Source organism: Oncorhynchus keta, chromosome 19 (assembly GCF_023373465.1).
Source record: "Oncorhynchus keta strain PuntledgeMale-10-30-2019 chromosome 19, Oket_V2, whole genome shotgun sequence".
NCBI lineage: Eukaryota > Metazoa > Chordata > Actinopteri > Salmoniformes > Salmonidae > Oncorhynchus > Oncorhynchus keta.
Window position 1 is genome coordinate 19,972,392 of NC_068439.1, and position 20,698 is coordinate 19,993,089.

A 20,698-nucleotide genomic window follows, 5' to 3' on the forward strand; every position below is an offset into this window, starting at 1 on the left:
GTGGACAGTGTCTTTGTTGCGACGTGGACAGCGTCTTTGTTGCGACGTGGACAGCGTCTTTGTTGCGACGTGGACAGCGTCTTTGTTGCTACGTGGACAGCGTCTTTGTTGCTACGTGGACAGCGTCTTTGTTGCTACGTGGACAGCGTCTTTGTTGCTACGTGGACAGCGTCTTTGTTGCTACGTGGACAGCGTCTTTGTTGCTACGTGGACAGCGTCTTTGTTGCTACGTGGACAGCGTCATGGACAGCGTCTTTGTTGCTACATGGACAGCGTCTTTGTTGCTACATGGACAGCGTCTTTGTTGCTACATGGACAGCGTCTTTGTTGCTACATGGACAGCGTCTTTGTTGCTACATGGACAGCGTCTTTGTTGCTACATGGACAGCGTCTTTGTTGCTACATGGACAGCGTCTTTGTTGCTACATGGACAGCGTCTTTGTTGCTAAATGGACAGCGTCTTTGTTGCTACATGGACAGCGTCTTTGTTGCTACATGGACAGCGTCTTTGTTGCTACATGGACAGCGTCTTTGTTGCGACATGGACAGTGTCTTTGTTCCTACATGGACAGGACAGGGTCTTTGTTGCTACGTGGACAGGGTCTTTGTTGCTACGTGGACAGTGTCTTTGTTGCTACGTGGACAGCGTCTTTGTTGCTACGTGGACAGCGTCTTTGTTGCTACGTGGACAGCGTCTTTGTTGCTACGTGGACAGCGTCTTTGTTGCTACGTGGACAGCGTCTTTGTTGCTACGTGGACAGCGTCATGGACAGCGTCTTTGTTGCTACATGGACAGCGTCTTTGTTGCTACATGGACAGCGTCTTTGTTGCTACATGGACAGCGTCTTTGTTGCTACATGGACAGCGTCTTTGTTGCTACATGGACAGCGTCTTTGTTGCTACATGGACAGCGTCTTTGTTGCTACATGGACAGCGTCTTTGTTGCTACATGGACAGCGTCTTTGTTGCTACATGGACAGCGTCTTTGTTGCTACATGGACAGCGTCTTTGTTGCTACATGGACAGCGTCTTTGTTGCTACATGGACAGCGTCTTTGTTGCTACATGGACAGCGTCTTTGTTGCTACATGGACAGCGTCTTTGTTGCGACATGGACAGTGTCTTTGTTCCTACATGGACAGGACAGGGTCTTTGTTGCTACGTGGACAGGGTCTTTGTTGCTACGTGGACAGCGTCTTTGTTGCTACGTGGACAGTGTCTTTGTTGCTACGTGGACAGCGTCTTTGTTGCTACGTGGACAGCGTCTTTGTTGCTACGTGGACAGCGTCTTTGCTGCTACGTGGACAGCGTCTTTGTTGCTACGTGGACAGCGTCTTTGTTGCTACGTGGACAGCGTCTTTGTTGCTACGTGGACAGCGTCTTTGTTGCTACGTGGACAGCGTCTTTGTTGCTACGTGGACAGCGTCTTTGTTGCTACGTGGACAGCGTCTTTGTTGCTACGTGGACAGCGTCTTTGTTGCTACGTGGACAGCGTCTTTGTTGCTACGTGGACAGCGTCTTTGTTGCTACGTGGACAGTGTCTTTGTTGCTACGTGGACAGTGTCTTTGTTGCTACGTGGACAGTGTCTTTGTTGCTACGTGGACAGTGTCTTTGTTGCGACATGGACAGGGTCTTTGTTGCTACATGGACAGGACAGGGTCTTTGTTGCTACATGGACAGTGTCTTTGTTGCTACATGGACAGTGTCTTTGTTGCTACATGGACAGTGTCTTTGTTGCGACATGGACAGTGTCTTTGTTGCTACATGGACAGGACAGGGTCTTTGTTGCTACATGGACAGTGTCTTTGTTGCTACATGGACAGTGTCTTTGTTGCTACATGGACAGTGTCTTTGTTGCGACATGGACAGTGTCTTTGTTGCTACATGGACAGGACAGGGTCTTTGTTGCTACATGGACAGGACAGGGTCTTTGTTGCTACGTGGACAGGGTCTTTGTTGCTACGTGGACAGTGTCTTTGTTGCTACGTGGACAGTGTCTTTGTTGCTACGTGCACAGTGTCTTTGTTGCTACGTGGACAGTGTCTTTGTTGCTACGTGGACAGTGTCTTTGTTGCGACGTGGACAGTGTCTTTGTTGCGACGTGGACAGTGTCTTTGTTGCGACGTGGACAGTGTCTTTGTTGCGACGTGGACAGTGTCTTTGTTGCGACGTGGACAGTGTCTTTGTTGCGACGTGGACAGTGTCTTTGTTGCGACGTGGACAGTGTCTTTGTTGCGACGTGGACAGTGTCTTTGTTGCGACGTGGACAGTGTCTTTGTTGCGACGTGGACAGTGTCTTTGTTGCGACGTGGACAGGAGTGTCTTTGTTGCGACGTGGACAGGAGTGTCTTTGTTGCGACGTGGACAGGAGTGTCTTTGTTGCGACGTGGACAGGAGTGTCTTTGTTGCGACGTGGACAGGAGTGTCTTTGTTGCGACATGGACAGGAGTGTCTTTGTTGCGACATGGACAGGACAGTGTCTTTGTTGCGACATGGACAGGACAGTGTCTTTGTTGCGACATGGACAGGACAGTGTCTTTGTTGCGACATGGACAGGACAGTGTCTTTGTTGCGACATGGACAGGACAGTGTCTTTGTTGCGACATGGACAGTGTCTTTGTTGCGACATGGACAGTGTCTTTGTTGCTACATGGACAGTGTCTTTGTTGCTACATGGACAGTGTCTTTGTTGCTACATGGACAGTGTCTTTGTTGCTACATGGACAGTGTCTTTGTTGCTACGTGGACAGTGTCTTTGTTGCTACGTGGACAGTGTCTTTGTTGCTACGTGGACAGGGTCTTTGTTGCTACGTGGACAGTGTCTTTGTTGCTACGTGGACAGTGTCTTTGTTGCTACGTGGACAGGGTCTTTGTTGCTACGTGGACAGGGTCTTTGTTGCTACATGTATCATTCTAATAATGTGTATTACATAGTTATGTCTCGCTTTGTGACTGTCAAGTCATTTGTGCAAAGGCGTCATCTTCACCTTTGTGATAATAATTATGCCAGACAGTTAATGTGGACCATCTGTAAACAGTTAATGTGGACCATCTGTAAACAGTTAATGTGGACCATCTGTAAACAGTTAATGTGGACCATCTGTAAACAGTTCATGTGGACCATCTGTAAACAGTTCATGTGGACCATCTGTAAACAGTTCATGTGGACCATCTGTAAACAGTTCATGTGGACCATCTGTAAACAGTTCATGTGGACCATCTGTAAGCGTAGCATTTAAAAATATATATATTTTCTGGAAAAGGACCTGTAAGTAAGCATTTCACTGTTAGTCAACACCTGATGTTTATGTAGAATGTGGCAAGTAAAATTAGATTAGATTTGATATGTATTGTGACTGTGTTGTCTGCCTGTCAGGCCCAGAGAGGAGAGATCCTGCGCTGTCTGATCCTCAGTAAGACTGCTGTATCCAAGGAGACCCTACACACGCTCGACCTGGGGATTATTGCCAAGGAAACAGAGGGCTACCTGCCCCGTGACCTGGCCCTGCTGCTAGAGAGGGCCATCCATGCCAACGCCCTACACAGGGCACGCAGCAGCCAGGGTTAGTAACCTATCTATTCCAGTCCCTACACAGGGGACGCAGCACCCAGGGTTAGTAACCTATCTATTCCAGTCCCTGCACAGGGCATGCAGCACCCAGGGTTAGTAACCTATCTATTCCAGTCCCTACACAGGGCACGCAGCACCCAGGGTTGGTAACTTATCTATTCCAGTCCCTACACAGGGCATGCAGCACCCAGGGTTAGTAACTTATCTATTCCAGTCCCTACACAGGGCACGCAGCACCCAGGGTTGGTAACTTATCTATTCCAATCCCTACACAGGGCACGCAGCACCCAGGGTTGGTAACTTATCTATTCCAATCCCTACACAGAGCACGCAGCACCCAGGGTTGGTAACTTATCTATTCCAATCCCTACACAGAGCACGCAGCACCCAGGGTTGGTAACTTATCTATTCCAATCCCTACACAGAGCACGCAGCACCCAGGGTTGGTAACTTATCTATTCCAATCCCTACACAGGGCACGCAGCACCCAGGGTTGGTAACTTATCTATTCCAGTCCCTACACAGGGCACGCAGCACCCAGGGTTGGTAACTTATCTATTCCAGTCCCTACACAGAGCACGCAGCACCCAGGGTTGGTAACTTATCTATTCCAATCCCTACACAGGGCACGCAGCACCCAGGGTTAGTAACCTATCTATTCCAGTCCCTACACAGGGCACGCAGCACCCAGGGTTCGTAACCTATCTATTCCAGTCCCTGCACAGGGCATGCAGCACCCAGGGTTAGTAACCTATCTATTCCAGTCCCTACACAGGGCATGCAGCACCCAGGGTTAGTAACTTATCTATTCCAGTCCCTACACAGAGCACGCAGCACCCAGGGTTGGTAACTTATCTATTCCAATCCCTACACAGGGCACGCAGCACCCAGGGTTAGTAACCTATCTATTCCAGTCCCTGCACAGGACATGCAGCACCCAGGGTTAGTAACCTATCTATTCCAGTCCCTGCCCTGTGCATGCAGCACCCAATCTATTCCAGTCCCTACACAAGGGCATGCAGCACCCAGGGTTAGTAACCTATCTATTCCAGTCCCTACACAGGGCTGTAACTATTCCCCAGGTCATTGCTGTAAATGAGAACGTGTTCTCAGTCAACTTGCCTGGTAAAATAAATAAATAAAAATCTATCCCATTCTCTACACAGGGGACACAACACCCAGGGTTAGTACCCTATCTATCCCATTCCCTAGACAGGGGACACAACGCCCAGGGTTAGTACCCTATCTATCCCATTCCCTAGACAGGGGACACAACACCCAGGGTTAGTACCCCATCTATCCCATTCCCTACACAGGGGACACAACACCCAGGGTTAGTACCCTATCTATCCCATTCCCTAGACAGGGGACACAACGCCCAGGGTTAGTACCCTATCTATCCCATTCCCTAGACAGGGGACACAACACCCAGGGTTAGTACCCTATCTATCCCATTCCCTAGACAGGGGACACAACACCCAGGGTTAGTACCCCATCTATCCCATTCCCTACACAGGGGACACAACACCCAGGGTTAGTACCCTATCTATCCCATTCCCTAGACAGGGGACACAACGCCCAGGGTTAGTACCCTATCTATCCCATTCTCTACACAGGGGACACAACACCCAGGGTTAGTACCCTATCTATCCCATTCCCTAGACAGGGGACACAACGCCCAGGGTTAGTACCCTATCTATCCCATTCCCTAGACAGGGGACACAACACCCAGGGTTAGTACCCTATCTATCCCATTCCCTAGACAGGGGACACAACACCCAGGGTTAGTACCCTATCTATCCCATACCCTAGACAGGGGACACAACACCCAGGGTTAGTACCCTATCTATCCCATTCCCTAGACAGGGGACACAGCACCCAGGGTTAGTACCCTATCTATCCCATTCTCTACACAGGGGACACAATGCCCAGGGTTAGTACCCTGTCTGTCCCATACCCTACACAGGGGACACAATGCCCAGGGTTAGTACCCTGTCTGTCCCATACCCTACACAGGGGACACAACGCCCAGGGTTAGTACCCTGTCTGTCCCATACCCTACACAGGGGACACAATGCCCAGGGTTAGTACCCTATCAATCCCATTCCCTACACAGGGGACACAGCACCCAGGGTTAGTACCCTATCTATCCCATTCCCTACACAGGGGACACAATGCCCAGGGTTAGTACCCTGTCTATCCCATTCCCTACACAGGGGACACAACGCCCAGGGTTAGTACCCTATCTATCCCATTCCCTACACAGGGGACACAGCACCCAGGGTTAGTACCCTATCTATCCCATTCCCTACACAGGGGACACAACGCCCAGGGTTAGTACCCTATCAATCCCATTCCCTACACAGGGGACACAGCTCCCAGGGTTAGTACCCTATCTATCCCATTCCCTACACAGGGGACACAGCACCCAGGGTTAGTACCCTATCTATCTATCCTGCTAGCTTTGGGCCCAAATATAAAACTCTCTGTTTGTGGCATCCTTCTGATTCCTAAAAATGACCTTGAATTAGTAAACAAAGGCTATAGATATTTCAGTCACACCAAAACCATAACACATATCTCCCAACTTCAATCACAAACCACTAAGACAAAATGAACAACACATGGTTATCAAATGCAATGACTACAGTAATAGAGTACTGTACTTGGTTGTCCATTGAAATGAGAATCAGTCCTTATGCTGTCCTTATTGTAACGTCGTATACTCTGTCTGTGTCTTCTCCTCATCCCAGGAGTGTGTCTGTCGTGGAGGGATTTTGTGCAGGCTCTGAAGGGCTTCACCCCTCCCACTCTGTGGGGGGCTCAGCTGCAGAGCCCCAGTGGTGCAGGCCTTGAGAGGGTAGGGGGACTGCATCAAGTACGCCAGTTACTCATGGACACCATTCTGCTACCGGCCAAGGTGAATATCACTCGCCTGGTCCCAGATCTGTGTGTGTTGTCTTGCTAACTCCTATAGTGAGCGTGACTATGATCTGGGATCAGGTCAGTACAAATCTCACAGGAAGACCAGGTTGTTATTGTACCAGAAAAATGTTTCTCAATTACTTACCCAGGTTATACAGTATACAGGACAGGTTGGATGAAACCATTAATAGGTGCTGCTGTTGAACCTTGTCTCAGAGCTTTGGTGGAGCTGTTCGCCTATAGAATTTGATATGAGGTACTTGGTGTGTTATTGGATAGTCGCCCATCTCCCACTCATGTCAGTCTTTGTATGTTCCAGTATCCGGTGCTCTTCTCCAGCCTTCCCATCCGGCAGCGCTCAGGACTTCTGCTGTACGGCGCTCCAGGCACTGGGAAAACCCTGCTGGCTGGTGCCGTGGCCAAGGAGAGTGGGATGAACTTCATCAGTATCAAGGTGGGTTTGAAATGTACCAGGACCCGTTTCAAATCGCACCCTATTGCCTATATAGTGCACTACTTTTGACCAGGGACCATAGGGTAGTAGTGCACTATGTAGGGAATAGGGTGCCAATTGTGTTCACAGCCCCAGTATCGGTGACTAGATATATAAATGCTTAAAGGCCAGGTTTCTGTACAGCACTTTGAGAGATCTGCTGATATAAAAAGGGCTTTAGAAATACATTTGATTGATTGAAATACGTTCTAATACAAGAATACATGGTGAGTGTTAACACGGGGAACTTATTGTTGCGTGGTTTCATTGAGTCGCATATGAGTGTGTTTTTAATGCTGTTTTCAGGGTCCCGAACTCCTCAGCAAGTACATTGGAGCCAGTGAGCAGGCTGTCAGAGACGTCTTCCAGAGGTGTGTGCACTTTGCTACACAATACTGTAACCATAGCTACAAACTGTGCTGGTGTAGTGTTAACCTATACTATGTGTTTCTGTTCCCCTGCAGAGCCCAGGCTGCTAAGCCCTGCATCCTGTTCTTTGATGAGTTTGACTCCTTGGCACCCAGGAGGGGTCACGACAACACCGGGGTCACTGACCGGGTGGTCAACCAGCTACTGACCCAGCTGGATGGGGTGGAGGGACTACAGGGTACGGAGAGAGGAGGGCGGCATCTAGAACAGACACTGCTGTCATATGTTTAACATACATTTCATTAGGCTTTGCTTAGTCGGCTTGATTTAGTTTTATGATATACTTTCATTTTTTAAATATATTTAGACAAATTAACAGGGCACGCAGCACCCAGGGTTAGTACCCTATCTATCCCAGTCCCTACACAGGGCACGCAGCACCCAGGGTTAGTACCCTATCTATCCCAGTCCCTAAAACAAGGGATGCAGCACCCAGGGTTAGTACCCTATCTATCCCAGTCCCTACACAGGGGACGCAGCACCCAGGGTTAGTACCCTATCTATCCCAGTCCCTACACAGGGCACGCAGCACCCAGGGTTAGCACCCTATCTATCCCAGTCCCTACACAGGAAATGCAGCACCCAGGGTTAGCACCCTATCTATCCCAGTCCCTACACAGGGCACGCAGCACCCAGGGTTAGCACCCTATCTATCCCAGTCCCTACACAGGGCACGCAGCACTCAGGGTTAGCACCCTATCTATCCCAGTCCCTACACAGGGCACGCAGCACCCAGGGTTAGCACCCTATCTATCCCAGTCCCTAAAACAAGGGATGCAGCACCCAGGGTTAGCACCCTATCTATCCCAGTCCCTAAAACAAGGGATGCAGCACCCAGGGTTAGCACCCTATCTATCCCAGTCCCTACACAGGGGATGCAGCACCCAGGGTTAGTACCCTATCTATCCCAGTCCCTACACAGGGGACGCAGCACCCAGGGTTAGTACCCTATCTATCCCAGTCCCTACACAGGGGACTCATCACCCAGCGTTAGCACCCTATCTATCCCAGTCCCTACACAGGAAATGCAGCACCCAGGGTTAGCACCCTATCTATCCCAGTCCCTACACAGGGCACGCAGCACCCAGGGTTAGCACCCTATCTATCCCAGTCCCTACACAGGGCACGCAGCACCCAGGGTTAGCACCCTATCTATCCCAGTCCCTACACAGGGCACGCAGCACCCAGGGTTAGCACCCTATCTATCCCAGTCCCTAAAACAAGGGATGCAGCACCCAGGGTTAGCACCCTATCTATCCCAGTCCCTAAAACAAGGGATGCAGCACCCAGGGTTAGCACCCTATCTATCCCAGTCCCTACACAGGGGATGCAGCACCCAGGGTTAGTACCCTATCTATCCCAGTCCCTACACAGGGGACGCAGCACCCAGGGTTAGTACCCTATCTATCCCAGTCCCTACACAGGGGACTCATCACCCAGCGTTAGCACCCTATCTATCCCAGTCCCTACACAGGGGACGCATCACCCAGCGTTAGCACCCTATCTATCCCAGTCCCTACACAGGGGACGCATCACCCAGCGTTAGCACCCTATCTATCCCAGTCCCTACACAGGGCACGCAGCACCCAGGGTTAGCACCCTATCTATCCCAGTCCCTACACAGGGGACGCATCACCCAGCGTTAGCACCCTATCTATCCCAGTCCCTACACAGGGGACGCATCACCCAGCGTTAGCACCCTATCTATCCCAGTCCCTACACAGGGCACGCAGCACCCAGCGTTAGCACCCTATCTATCCCAGTCCCTACACAGGGGACGCATCACCCAGCGTTAGCACCCTATCTATCCCAGTCCCTAAAACAAGGGATGCAGCACCCAGGGTTAGCACCCTATCTATCCCAGTCCCTAAAACAAGGGATGCAGCACCCAGGGTTAGCACCCTATCTATCCCAGTCCCTACACAGGGGACGAATCACCCAGGGTTAGCACCCTATCTATCCCAGTCCCTACACAGGGGACGCAGCACTCAAGGTTAGCGCCCTATCTATCCCAGTCCCTACACAGGGGACGAATCACCCAGGGTTAGCACCCTATCTATCCCAGTCCCTACACAGGGGACGAATCACCCATGGATTACAGGCACCATTCGCACTGAGCTAAAGGGTATAGCTGCCTCTTTCAAGGTGCGGGACTCTAACCCGGAAGCTTACAAGAAATCCTGCTATGCCCTGTGATGAACCATCAAACAGGCAAAGCGTCAATACAGGTCTAAGATTGAATCACACTACACCGGCTCCGACTCTCGTCGGATGTGGCAGGGCTTGCAAACTATTACAGACTACAAAGGGAACCACAGCCGCGAGCTGCCCAGTGACACGAGCCTACCAGACGAGCTAAATCACTTCTATGCTCGCTTTGAGGCAAGCAACACTGGCTAACCGGGCTATCTGCATTGTGTCCCACCACCCGCCAACCCCACTTTTTATGCTTCCGCTACTCTGTTCATCATATGTGCATAGTCACTGTAACGATCCCTACATGTACATACTACCTCAATAAGCCTGACTAACAGGTGTCTGTATATACCCTTTACTACTCTTTTTTTCAAATGTCTTTCTACTGTTGTTTTATTTATTTTACTTACCTACACACACACACACACACACACACACACACACACACACACACACACACCTCTTTTTTTGGCACCATTGGTTAGAGCCTGTAAGTAAGCATTTCACTGTAAGGTTTACACCTGTTGTATTCGGCGCATGTGATGTGACAAACTTTGATTTAATCTATCCATCCTACTAGCTTTTGGCCCATTCCATTAGGCTTTGCTTAGTCGGCTTGATTTAGATTTATGATATACTTAAAATTGTTATATATTTAGACAAATGAACAGTACAATCATTTTAGTGAGTAATGTTCCTTTTGCTTAGCGGTTTGCTTGTCTTATGTTTCCCTCTCTATGTATGTGTGTATGTATGTGTGTGTGTATGTGTTTGTGTATGTGTGTGCGCGCTTGTGTCCAGGTGTGTATGTCCTGGCTGCCACTAGTCGTCCAGACTTGATAGACCCTGCCCTGCTGAGGCCTGGCCGCCTGGACAAGTCTCTCTACTGTCCCCCTCCTGACCAGGTCTGGACCACACTCAGTCCTATATAGTCTACTGTCCCCCTCCTGACTACACTCAGTTTTATATAGTCTCTACTGTCCCCCTCCTGACCACACTCAGTCCTATATAGTCTACTGTCCCCCTCCTGACCAGGTCTGGACCACACTCAGTCCTATATAGTCTCTACTGTCCCCCTCCTGACCACACTCAGTCCTATATAGTCTCTACTGTCCCCCTCCTGACCACACTCAGTCCTATATAGTCTACTGTCCCCCTCCTGACCACACTCAGTCCTATATAGTCTCTACTGTCCCCCTCCTGACCAGGTCTGGACCACACTCAGTCCTTCTGTAGCTCAGTTGGTAGAGCATGGCGCTTGTAACGCCAGGGTAGTGGGTTCGATTCCCGGGACCACCCATACGTAGAATGTATGCACACATGACTGTAAGTCGCTTTGGATAAAAGCGTCTGCTAAATGGCATATATATATAGTCTACTGTCCCCCTCCTGACCACACTCAGTCCTATATAGTCTACTGTCCCCCTCCTGACCACACTCAGTCCTATATAGTCTACTGTCCCCCTCCTGACCACACTCAGTCCTATATAGTCTACTGTCCCCCTCCTGACCACACTCAGTCCTATATAGTCTACTGTCCCCCTCCTGACCACACTCAGTCCTATATAGTCTCTACTGTCCCCCTCCTGACCAGGTCTGGACCACACTCAGTCCTATATAGTCTCTACTGTCCCCCTCCTGACCACACTCAGTCCTATATAGTCTCTACTGTCCCCCTCCTGACCACACTCAGTCCTATATAGTCTACTGTCCCCCTCCTGACTACACTCAGTTTTATATAGTCTCTACTGTCCCCCTCCTGACCACACTCAGTCCTATATAGTCTCTACTGTCCCCCTCCTGACCACACTCAGTCCTATATAGTCTCTACTGTCCCCCTCCTGACCAGGTCTGGACCACACTCAGTCCTATATAGTCTACTGTCCCCCTCCTGACTACACTCAGTTTTATATAGTCTCTACTGTCCCCCTCCTGACCACACTCAGTCCTATATAGTCTACTGTCCCCCTCCTGACTACACTCAGTTTTATATAGTCTCTACTGTCCCCCTCCTGACCATACTCAGTCCTATATAGTCTACTGTCTCCCTCCTGACCACACTCAGTCCTATATAGTCTACTGTCCCCCTCCTGACCAGGTCTGGACCACACTCAGTCCTATATAGTCTACTGTCCCCCTCCTGACCAGGTCTGGACCACACTCAGTCTTATATAGTCTCTACTGTCCCCCTCCTGACCACACTCAGTCCTATATAGTCTCTACTGTCCCCCTCCTAACCACACTCAGTCCTATATAGTCTCTACTGTCCCCCTCCTGACCACACTCAGTCCTTTATAGTCTACTGTCCCCATCCTGACCAGGTCTGGACCACACTCAGTCTTATATAGTCTACTGTCCCCCTCCTGACTACACTCAGTCTTATATAGTCTCTACTGTCCCCCTCCTGACTACACTCAGTCCTATATAGTCTCTACTGTCCCCCTCCTGACCACACTCAGTCCTATATACTCTACTGTCCCCCTCCTGACCACACTAAGTCTTATATAGTCTCTACTGTCCCCCTCCTGACTACACTCAGTCTTATATAGTCTCTACTGTCCCCCTCCTGACTACACTCAGTCCTATATAGTCTCTACTGTCCCCCTCCTGACCACACTCAGTCCTATATAGACTCTACTGTCCCCCTCCTGACCACACTCAGTCCTATATACTCTACTGTCCCCCTCCTGACCACACTCAGTCCTATATAGTCTACTGTCCCCCTCCTGACCAGGTCTGGACCACACTCAGTCCTATATAGTCTACTGTCCCCCTCCTGACCAGGTCTGGACCACACTCAGTCTTATATAGTCTCTACTGTCCCCCTCCTGACCACACTCAGTCCTATATAGTCTCTACTGTCCCCCTCCTAACCACACTCAGTCCTATATAGTCTCTACTGTCCCCCTCCTGACCACACTCAGTCCTTTATAGTCTACTGTCCCCATCCTGACCAGGTCTGGACCACACTCAGTCTTATATAGTCTACTGTCCCCCTCCTGACTACACTCAGTCTTATATAGTCTCTACTGTCCCCCTCCTGACTACACTCAGTCCTATATAGTCTCTACTGTCCCCCTCCTGACCACACTCAGTCCTATATACTCTACTGTCCCCCTCCTGACCACACTCAGTCTTATATAGTCTCTACTGTCCCCTCCTGACTACACTCAGTCTTATATAGTCTCTACTGTCCCCCTCCTGACTACACTCAGTCCTATATAGTCTCTACTGTCCCCCTCCTGACCACACTCAGTCCTATATAGACTCTACTGTCCCCCTCCTGACCACACTCAGTCCTATATACTCTACTGTCCCCCTCCTGACCACACTCAGTCCTATATAGTCTACTGTCCCCCTCCTGACCAGGTCTGGACCACACTCAGTCCTATATAGTCTCTACTGTCCCCATCCTGACCACACTCAGTCCTATATAGTCTCTACTGTCCCCCTCCTGACCACACTCAATCCTATATAGTCTACTGTCCCCCTCCTGACCACACTCAGTCCTATATAGGGCCAAGGATACACTAGTGCACTACGTTTGGAACAGCTTGTAATTTGGGTCGCAGACTTTTGAGTGATTGTATGTTGTATTTAACCCAATGGTACACCCCCCCCCAGGAGGCGCGTGTAGAGATCCTGAGGGCTCTGAGCCACTCGGTTCCCCTGGCTGACGATGTGGACCTGGAGCAGATGGCCGGGGCCACAGACACGTTCACTGGCGCTGACCTGAAGGCCCTGCTGTACAATGCCCAGCTAGAGGCCATCCACAGCAGCCTGGGGCCCAGCCTGCTGCACGTGAGTCATTCTGCCACCAGGGGGCGCTGCGGGTCTATTGGTAGAGATGCACTACAGCAATGTATGATATTCAGTCAGCTTTTGGTTCTAATACCATAGCTTCAGAGAGGACTGTGGATTTAATAGTAGAACTACATGGATTTATGTCATTAACCTTTTTGGGATAGGGGGCAGCATTTTCACTTTTGGATGAATAGCATGCCCAGAGTGAACTGCCCCCTACTATGTCCCAGATGCTAATATATGCATATTATTATTAGTATTGGATAGAAAACACTCAGAAGTTTCTAAAACTGTTTGAATGATGTCTGTGAGTATAACAGAACTCATATGGCAGTGAGAAAGATGTCCCACTTCCTGGTTGGATTTGAGGTTTGTAGTTTTTCAAAGCTTGACCTACCGAATACACATTGAGATATGGATGAGGTTGCACTTCCTAGGGCTTCCACTAGATGTCAACCGTCTCTAGAAACTGGTTTGAGGATTCTACTATTCAGGAGGGGCTCATGAGACCTCTTTGAGTCTGTGGTCTGGCAGAGAGCCTTGGTCTCATGACGCACGCTCCCGACAGAGTTACCTCTCGTTCCAGTGCTTTTCTTCAGACAAAGGAATTCTCCGGTTCGAACATTTTTTATGTTAAAAACATCCTAAAGATTGATTCCATACATTGTTTGACATGTTTCTAAAGGACTGTAACAAAACTTTGAGTTTTTGTCTGGATGAAGTGCCTGCGCCTCATGAAGATGGATTACTGGGCTGAACACACTAACAACAAGTGGCTATTTGGATATAAATGATGGACTTTATGGAACAAATCAGTCATTTATTGTCGATGTGAGATTCCTGGGAGTGCCTTCTGATGAAGATCATCAAAGGTAATTTCTAATTTTGTTGACTCCAAAATGGCTGATATTCCTCTGGCTGTTTTAGGTTCTGAGTGCCGTTCTCAGATTGTGCTTTTTCCATAAATCTGACACAGAGGTTGCATTAAGGAGAAGTCCATCTTTAATTATGTGAATAACAGTTGTATCTTTTATCAATGTTTATTATGAGTATTTCTGCAAAATCACCGGATGTTTTGGAATCAAAACATTACTGCACGTAAGGCGCCAATGTAAACTGAGATTTTTGGATATAAATATGCACATTATCGAACAAAACATACATGTATTGTGTAACATAATGTCCTATGAGGAAGATCATCAAAGGTTAGTGATTCATTTTATCTATATTTCTGATTTTTGTGACTCCTCTCTTTGGCTGGAAAATGGCTGTGTGTGTTTTTGTGACTTAACTCTGACCTAACATAATCATATGTTGTCTTTCGCTGTAAAGCATTTTTGAGATCGGACACGATGGGTAGATTAACAATGTTGTCGAGGGGTTCCGCCTGCCCTAAAAGGTTAACAGGGTAATTCATTTTAATTATTAATTTTAGTTTTAATGAATTGTAGAGCTAAATGGATCTGTAAAAGTAACCAACAGAAAGATCTGCTGGGCTCACTGTGAAGGACCAATAATCTTTTGAGGTTTCTGGCAGTGGAGGCTGGTGGGAGGAGCTATAGGAGGACGTGCTCCTTGTAATGGCTGGAATGGAGTCAAACATGGTATCCATATGTTTGATAACGTTCCATTTAGTCCATCCCAGACATTACAATGAGCCCGTACTCCTATCAGTGCATTTGAAAAGTATTCAGACTAGAGGTCGACCGATTAATCAGAATGGCCGATTAATTAGGGACGGTTTCAAGTTTGAATAACAATTGGAAATCGGTATTTTTGAACACTGATTTGACCGATTTTGATTTATTGTTCATCTTTATTTAACTGGGCAAGTCAGTTAAGAACACGTTCTTATTTTCAATGACTGCCTAGGAACAGTGGGTTAACTGCCTTGTTCAGGGGCAGAACGACAGATTTTTACCTTGTCAGTTCCAGGATTTAATCTTGCAACCTTACGATTAACTAGTCCAACGCTCTAACCACCTGCCTCTCATTGCACTCCACGAGGAGCCTGCCTGTTATGCGAATGCAGTAAGCAAAGTTAAGTTTCTAGCTAGCATTAAACTTATCTTATAAAAACAATCAATCATAATCACTAGTTAACGACACATGGTTGATGATATTACTAGTTTATCTAGCGTGTCCTGCGTTGCATATAATCAAGGTGGTGTGTATCGTTCCTCCAACGTGTACCTAACCATAAACATCAATGCCTTTCTTAAAATCAATACACAGAAGTATATATTTTTAACCCTGCATATTTAGCTAAAATATATCCAGGTTAGCAGGCAATATTAACCAGGTGAAATTGTGTCACTTCTCTTGTGTTCATTGCACGCAGAGTCAGTGTATATGCAACAGTTTGGGACGCCTAATTTGCCAGAATAATGACATAACATTGAAGGTTGTGCAATGTAACAGGAATATTTAGACTGATGGATGCCACCCGTTAGATAAAATACGGAACAGTTCCGTATTTCACTGAAAGAATAAACGTCTTGTTTTTGAGATGATAGTTTTCGGGTTCGACCATATTAATGACCTCAGGCTCGCATTTCTGTGTGTTATTATGTTATAACTAAGTCTATGATTTGATAGAGCAGTCTGACTGAGCGATGGTAGGCAGCAGTAGGCTCGTAAGCATTCATTCAAACAGCACTTTCGTGCGTTTTGCCAGCAGCTCTTCGCTGTGCTTCATGCATTGAGCTGTTTATGACTTCAAGCCTATCAACTCCCGAGATTAGGCTGGTGTAACCAATGTGAAATGGCTAGCTAGTTAGCGGGGTGTGTGCTAATAGCGTTTCAAACGTCACTCACTCTGAGACTTGTAGTGGTTGTTCCCCTTGCTCTGCATGGGTAACGCTGCTTAGAGGGTGACTGTTGTCATTGTGTTCTTGGTTCGAGCCCAGGTAGGGGCGAGGAGAGGGACGGAAGTTATACTGTTACACTGGCAATACTAAAGTGCCTATAAGAACATCCAGTAGTCAAAGGTAGTCAAACCTCTCCTCTCTCTCCCTCTAGAACCAGTAAACCTCTCCTCTCTATCCCTCCAGGACCAGTAAACCTCTCCTCTCTATCCCTCCAGGACCAGTAAACCTCTCCTCTCTCTCCCTCCAGACCAGTAAACCTCTCCTTCCTCTCTACCTCCAGGACCAGTAAACCTCTCTTCTCGCTCCCTCCAGAACCAGTAAACCTCTCCTCCCTATCCCTCTCTTCCTAAAATACCAGTAAACCTCTCCTCTCTATCCCTCTCCCTCCAGGACTAGTAAACCTCTCCTCTCTCCCTCCAGAACCAGTAAACCTCTCCTCTCTATCCCTCTCTCCCTCCAGGACCAGTAAACCTCTCCTCTCTCTCCCTCCAGAACCAGTAAACCTCTCCTCTCTATCCCTCTCTCCCTTCAGGACCAGTAAACCTCTCCTCTCTCTCCCTCCAGAACCAGTAAACCTCTCCTCTCTATCCCTCTCTCCCTTCAGGACCAGTAAACCTCTCCTCTCTCTCCCTCCAGAACCAGTAAACCTCTCCTCTCTATCCCTCTCTCCCTTCAGGACCAGTAAACCTCTCCTCGCTCTCCCTCCAGAACCAGTAAACCTCTCTTCTCTCTCCCTCCAGAACCAGTAAAACTCTCCTCTCTATCCCTCTCTCCCTCCAGGACCAGTAAACCTCTCCTCCCTCTCTCCCTCCAGGACCAGTAAACCTCTCCCCTCTCTCCCTCTAGGACCTGGGGTCGGGTTCGGACAGCGACATAAGCCTGTCCTCCATGATCTTTCTGAACCACAGCAGTGGGTCTGATGACTCAACTGGGGAAGGGGAGAGAGGGTGCGGGCTGGACCACTCCATGGTGCTGCTGGACCTCAGCGACGTCCCCCCTGAGGACCCCCGTGGTAACATCTGGAGGCTGTACTTCGGCAGCTCCTTTGAGTCCGAGCTGGGCAACCCTTCCCCCACAGGACTGGTGAGATGATGGTCTGCGTCCCAAACAGCACCTTGTTCTCTTATGTAGTGAACTACTGTACATTTTAAACAGGGTCCTATGGGGCCATAGGGTACTAGTCAAAAGTAGTGCATGATATTGGGCATAGGGTGCCATTTGGGACACAATATTATGATTGATTGTTCAATCAATCACGGAAAGGGAACTAGTGGGATGAGAATAGTGTAATATGGAAAGAACCGTGTAGGGTAAGACTTTTTTTTGGATAGTATGACCATCCATAGATCTATATGGGACTATCTAAGCAACTGCTCGCTAACAATAAGGGTTAGTGGATAGGTAGTTGAAATATTGTTGACAGTTATTGAATATCTACAAACCATCTTCTTGGGACTATCCAAATGAAGTGTTACCCCTTATAGACCTACAAGTTATTAGCAACATTAGCTAATCTTTTTAAATGACATGTAATTCTTTATGTGGAGAGCTCCGTCTAAAGCTGTGTTGTTCTCACCCTCCCTTTGTCTGTCCCCTTAGAACTCCCAGGGTGTCTCGGGGCCCAACTCTAATGACCTGACCGGTGCGTCGGTCAGAGACCCTGGCTTCTTCCACCCCCCGGCCTATATGTCCTCTCTACAGGATGGCTACGAGGAGCTCAGCCATGAGCAGCTAGACCGCCTCCGTCTGGAAATCAGCAACATCAAGAGCAACTACAGACGAGCTACTGTAAGTACTTTATCTAGAATAGTAACTCTGTTTATAAAGCACTTTTCATACATTCATCTCAAAGCACTAGTAACTGTAGGAGGTGTTTGTCTGTGCAGGAGGACAGTGTCCTGGTCCAGGGTGGCCCCATCAGGACAGGTCTGCTCCTGTGTCAGGCCCACCTCACCTCAGCCCTGAATGCCACCAGAGCCTCCCTCAGCAAGCAGGACTGGAGGAGGTACACTGACCTGTGAGTAGTACTGCAGTACATCGATCAATTTCTCAGGAAATCAAAACACCAAATATATATGCATACCCACCAGCCCCCGCAGCCTCTCATGATGAGTTCTGTTTTTGGTGGCCAGCACCCCCATCAAAGTTTCCCATCCCTGGTGTAAAGAGTTTTTCTTTCCAGCCTTGTTGTTTTCTGTCTCATCAGGTATGAGTCCTTTGGAGCTTCGGGAGAAGGAAAGTCTCAGAGCACAGTGACATTCAAACCCGGCCAAAGAGTAACGCTCGCTTAATGACACGTGTATGTCTATCTGTTAATTTTGACCTTAATTTAATGGTCATTTTGTAATTTAGCCATTTTTATTTAATGTATCTGCTACATAATATAAATCCATGCACACGTATGCATTTAAATGTACATATGATTGTATGATACAGACATATTGACTATTAATGTTTCCAATTAAATTATCATGGAAAAAAACACAATGTATCACAAATTAAACAATTAGCATTATGATATTACTTCATATTTTTTGCATTTCATTTATCATGTTTATTTTCTGATGTTACACCTACAGTACTGTATAAGTGTGATATCACTAATGCAGAGGCACAGGTTTTCCAGCTAGGAACCAACAGATCAGGGGTCCTCAATTTCGTTCAGCCGTGTGACATTTCTTTTTTTCTTGAGCAGCTGGGACATGGTTATAATTTGTACACTGCAAATTGACCGCATGAAACCCAAACAGATATAGTATTTGACAACAAAAGAATCATTTCAAACCTTGATTTACATTGGGATATGATCACATATGACTCTTTATACATGTCCAATGAAAATTATTTTGGGCCAAATAAAATGACCCTGGTGGCGCCTATGTGTAAACCTGCACTAGATGGAGAAAACGATGCTACTCTAGATCCGCTTAGACCTTTATGGTTTTCGTCATCCGATCAAGATTGGTCAGGTCTACACAATAGCCCCACCTGGTGCTAACGTGTCCTGATTATCAATCAAATGTATTTATAAAGCCCTTTTTACATCAGCAGATGTCAACGTGCTTATACAGAAACCCAGCCTAAAACCTCAAAGAGAAAGCAACAATGTGGCCCTGTCCGACGATACCCCCAGACAGGACCAACCAGGCAGGATATACAGTGCATTTGGAAAGTATTCAGACCACTTGACTTTATACACATTGTGTTACGTTAGTCTTATTCTAAAATTCTCATCTACACAGTGAAAACAGATTTAGATTTTTTTTGCAAATGTATTAAATAAAAATATAAAATACCTTATTCACATAAGTATTCAGACCCTTTGCTATGAGACTCGAAATTGAGCTCAGATGCATCCTGTTTCCATTGATCATCCTTGATGTTTCTACAACTTAACTTAACAGTTGACATTGCATGTCAGAGCAAAAACCAAGCCATGAGAACGAAGGAATTGTCCGTAGAGCTTCGAGACAGGATTATGTTGAGGCACAGATCTGGTGGAGGGTACCAAAACATTGAAGTTCCCCAAGAACACAATGGCCTCAGTCATTCTTAAACGGAAGAAGTTTGGAACCACCAAGATTCTTCCAAGAGCTGGCGGCCAAACTGAGCAAGTGGGGGGGGGGAGAAGGACCTTGGTCAGGTAGGTGACCAAGTACCCAATGTCACTCTGACAGAGCTCCTCTGTGGAGATGGGAGAACCTTCCAGAAGGACAACCATCTCTACAGGACTCCACCAACCAGGCCTTTATGGTAGAGTGGCCAGACGGAAGCTACTCCTCAGTAAAAAAAAGCACATGACAGCTCGCTTGGAGTTGCCAAAAGGCACCTAAAGGACTCTCAGACCATGAGAAACAAGATTTTCTGGTCTGATGAAACCAAGAATGAACTCTTTGGCCTGAATTCCAAACATCACGTATGGAGGAAACTAGCACCATCCCTACGGTGAAGAAGGGTGGTGTCAGCATCATGCTGTGGGGATGTTTTTCAGCAGCAGGGACTGGGAAACTAGTCAGGATCGAAGCAAAGATGAACGGAGCAAAGTACAGAGATCCTTGATGAAAACCTGCTCCAGAGTGCTCAAGACCTCAGACTGGGGTGAATGTTCACCTTCCAACAGGACAACGACCCTAAGCACACAGTCAAGACAACGCAGGAGTGGCTTCGGACAAGTCTCTGATTGTCCTTGAGTGGCCCAGCCAAAGCCCGGACTTGAACTCTGGCGAGACCTGAAAATAGCTGTGCAGCGAAGCTCCCCATCCAACCTGACAGAGCTTGAGAGGATCTGCAGAGAAGAATGGGAGAAAATCCCCAAATACAGGTGTGTCAAGCTTATAGCGTCATATCCAAGCAGACTCGAGGCTGTAATCACTGCCAAAGGTGCTTCAACAAAGTACTGAGTAAAGGGTC

At 47.9% G+C, this 20,698-nt stretch overlaps 1 protein-coding gene and 1 long non-coding RNA gene across 6 annotated transcripts in view; one reads left to right on the forward strand and one right to left on the reverse strand.

The window, feature by feature from the left end:
• The window catches only part of pex1 (peroxisomal biogenesis factor 1), a 37,020-nt gene extending 18,204 nt beyond the window's left edge, over window positions 1–18,816 (forward strand). The window contains exons 14-24 of the mRNA XM_052469987.1: window positions 3,377–3,563; window positions 6,325–6,491; window positions 6,816–6,950; window positions 7,296–7,360; window positions 7,454–7,596; window positions 10,416–10,519; window positions 13,239–13,415; window positions 17,135–17,371; window positions 17,888–18,076; window positions 18,175–18,305; window positions 18,495–18,816. Of these exons, the coding sequence (XP_052325947.1) occupies window positions 3,377–3,563; window positions 6,325–6,491; window positions 6,816–6,950; window positions 7,296–7,360; window positions 7,454–7,596; window positions 10,416–10,519; window positions 13,239–13,415; window positions 17,135–17,371; window positions 17,888–18,076; window positions 18,175–18,305; window positions 18,495–18,579 (1,620 nt within the window). The 3' untranslated portion in view covers window positions 18,580–18,816. The remainder of the gene's footprint in view (window positions 1–3,376; window positions 3,564–6,324; window positions 6,492–6,815; window positions 6,951–7,295; window positions 7,361–7,453; window positions 7,597–10,415; window positions 10,520–13,238; window positions 13,416–17,134; window positions 17,372–17,887; window positions 18,077–18,174; window positions 18,306–18,494) is intronic.
• Window positions 16,366–17,117, reverse strand: LOC127909294 (uncharacterized). Of its 5 annotated transcripts, none has more exons than XR_008070642.1 (3): window positions 17,008–17,117; window positions 16,760–16,935; window positions 16,366–16,482 (listed from the first exon to the last, which is right to left on the reverse strand). It is a non-coding gene; the product is annotated as an uncharacterized LOC127909294 (long non-coding RNA). The 5 variants fall into 5 exon arrangements; XR_008070639.1 differs by having other exon boundaries at window positions 16,832–16,935; window positions 16,976–17,099; XR_008070638.1 differs by having other exon boundaries at window positions 16,976–17,099.
• Window positions 18,817–20,698: the final 1,882 nt, after the last annotated feature.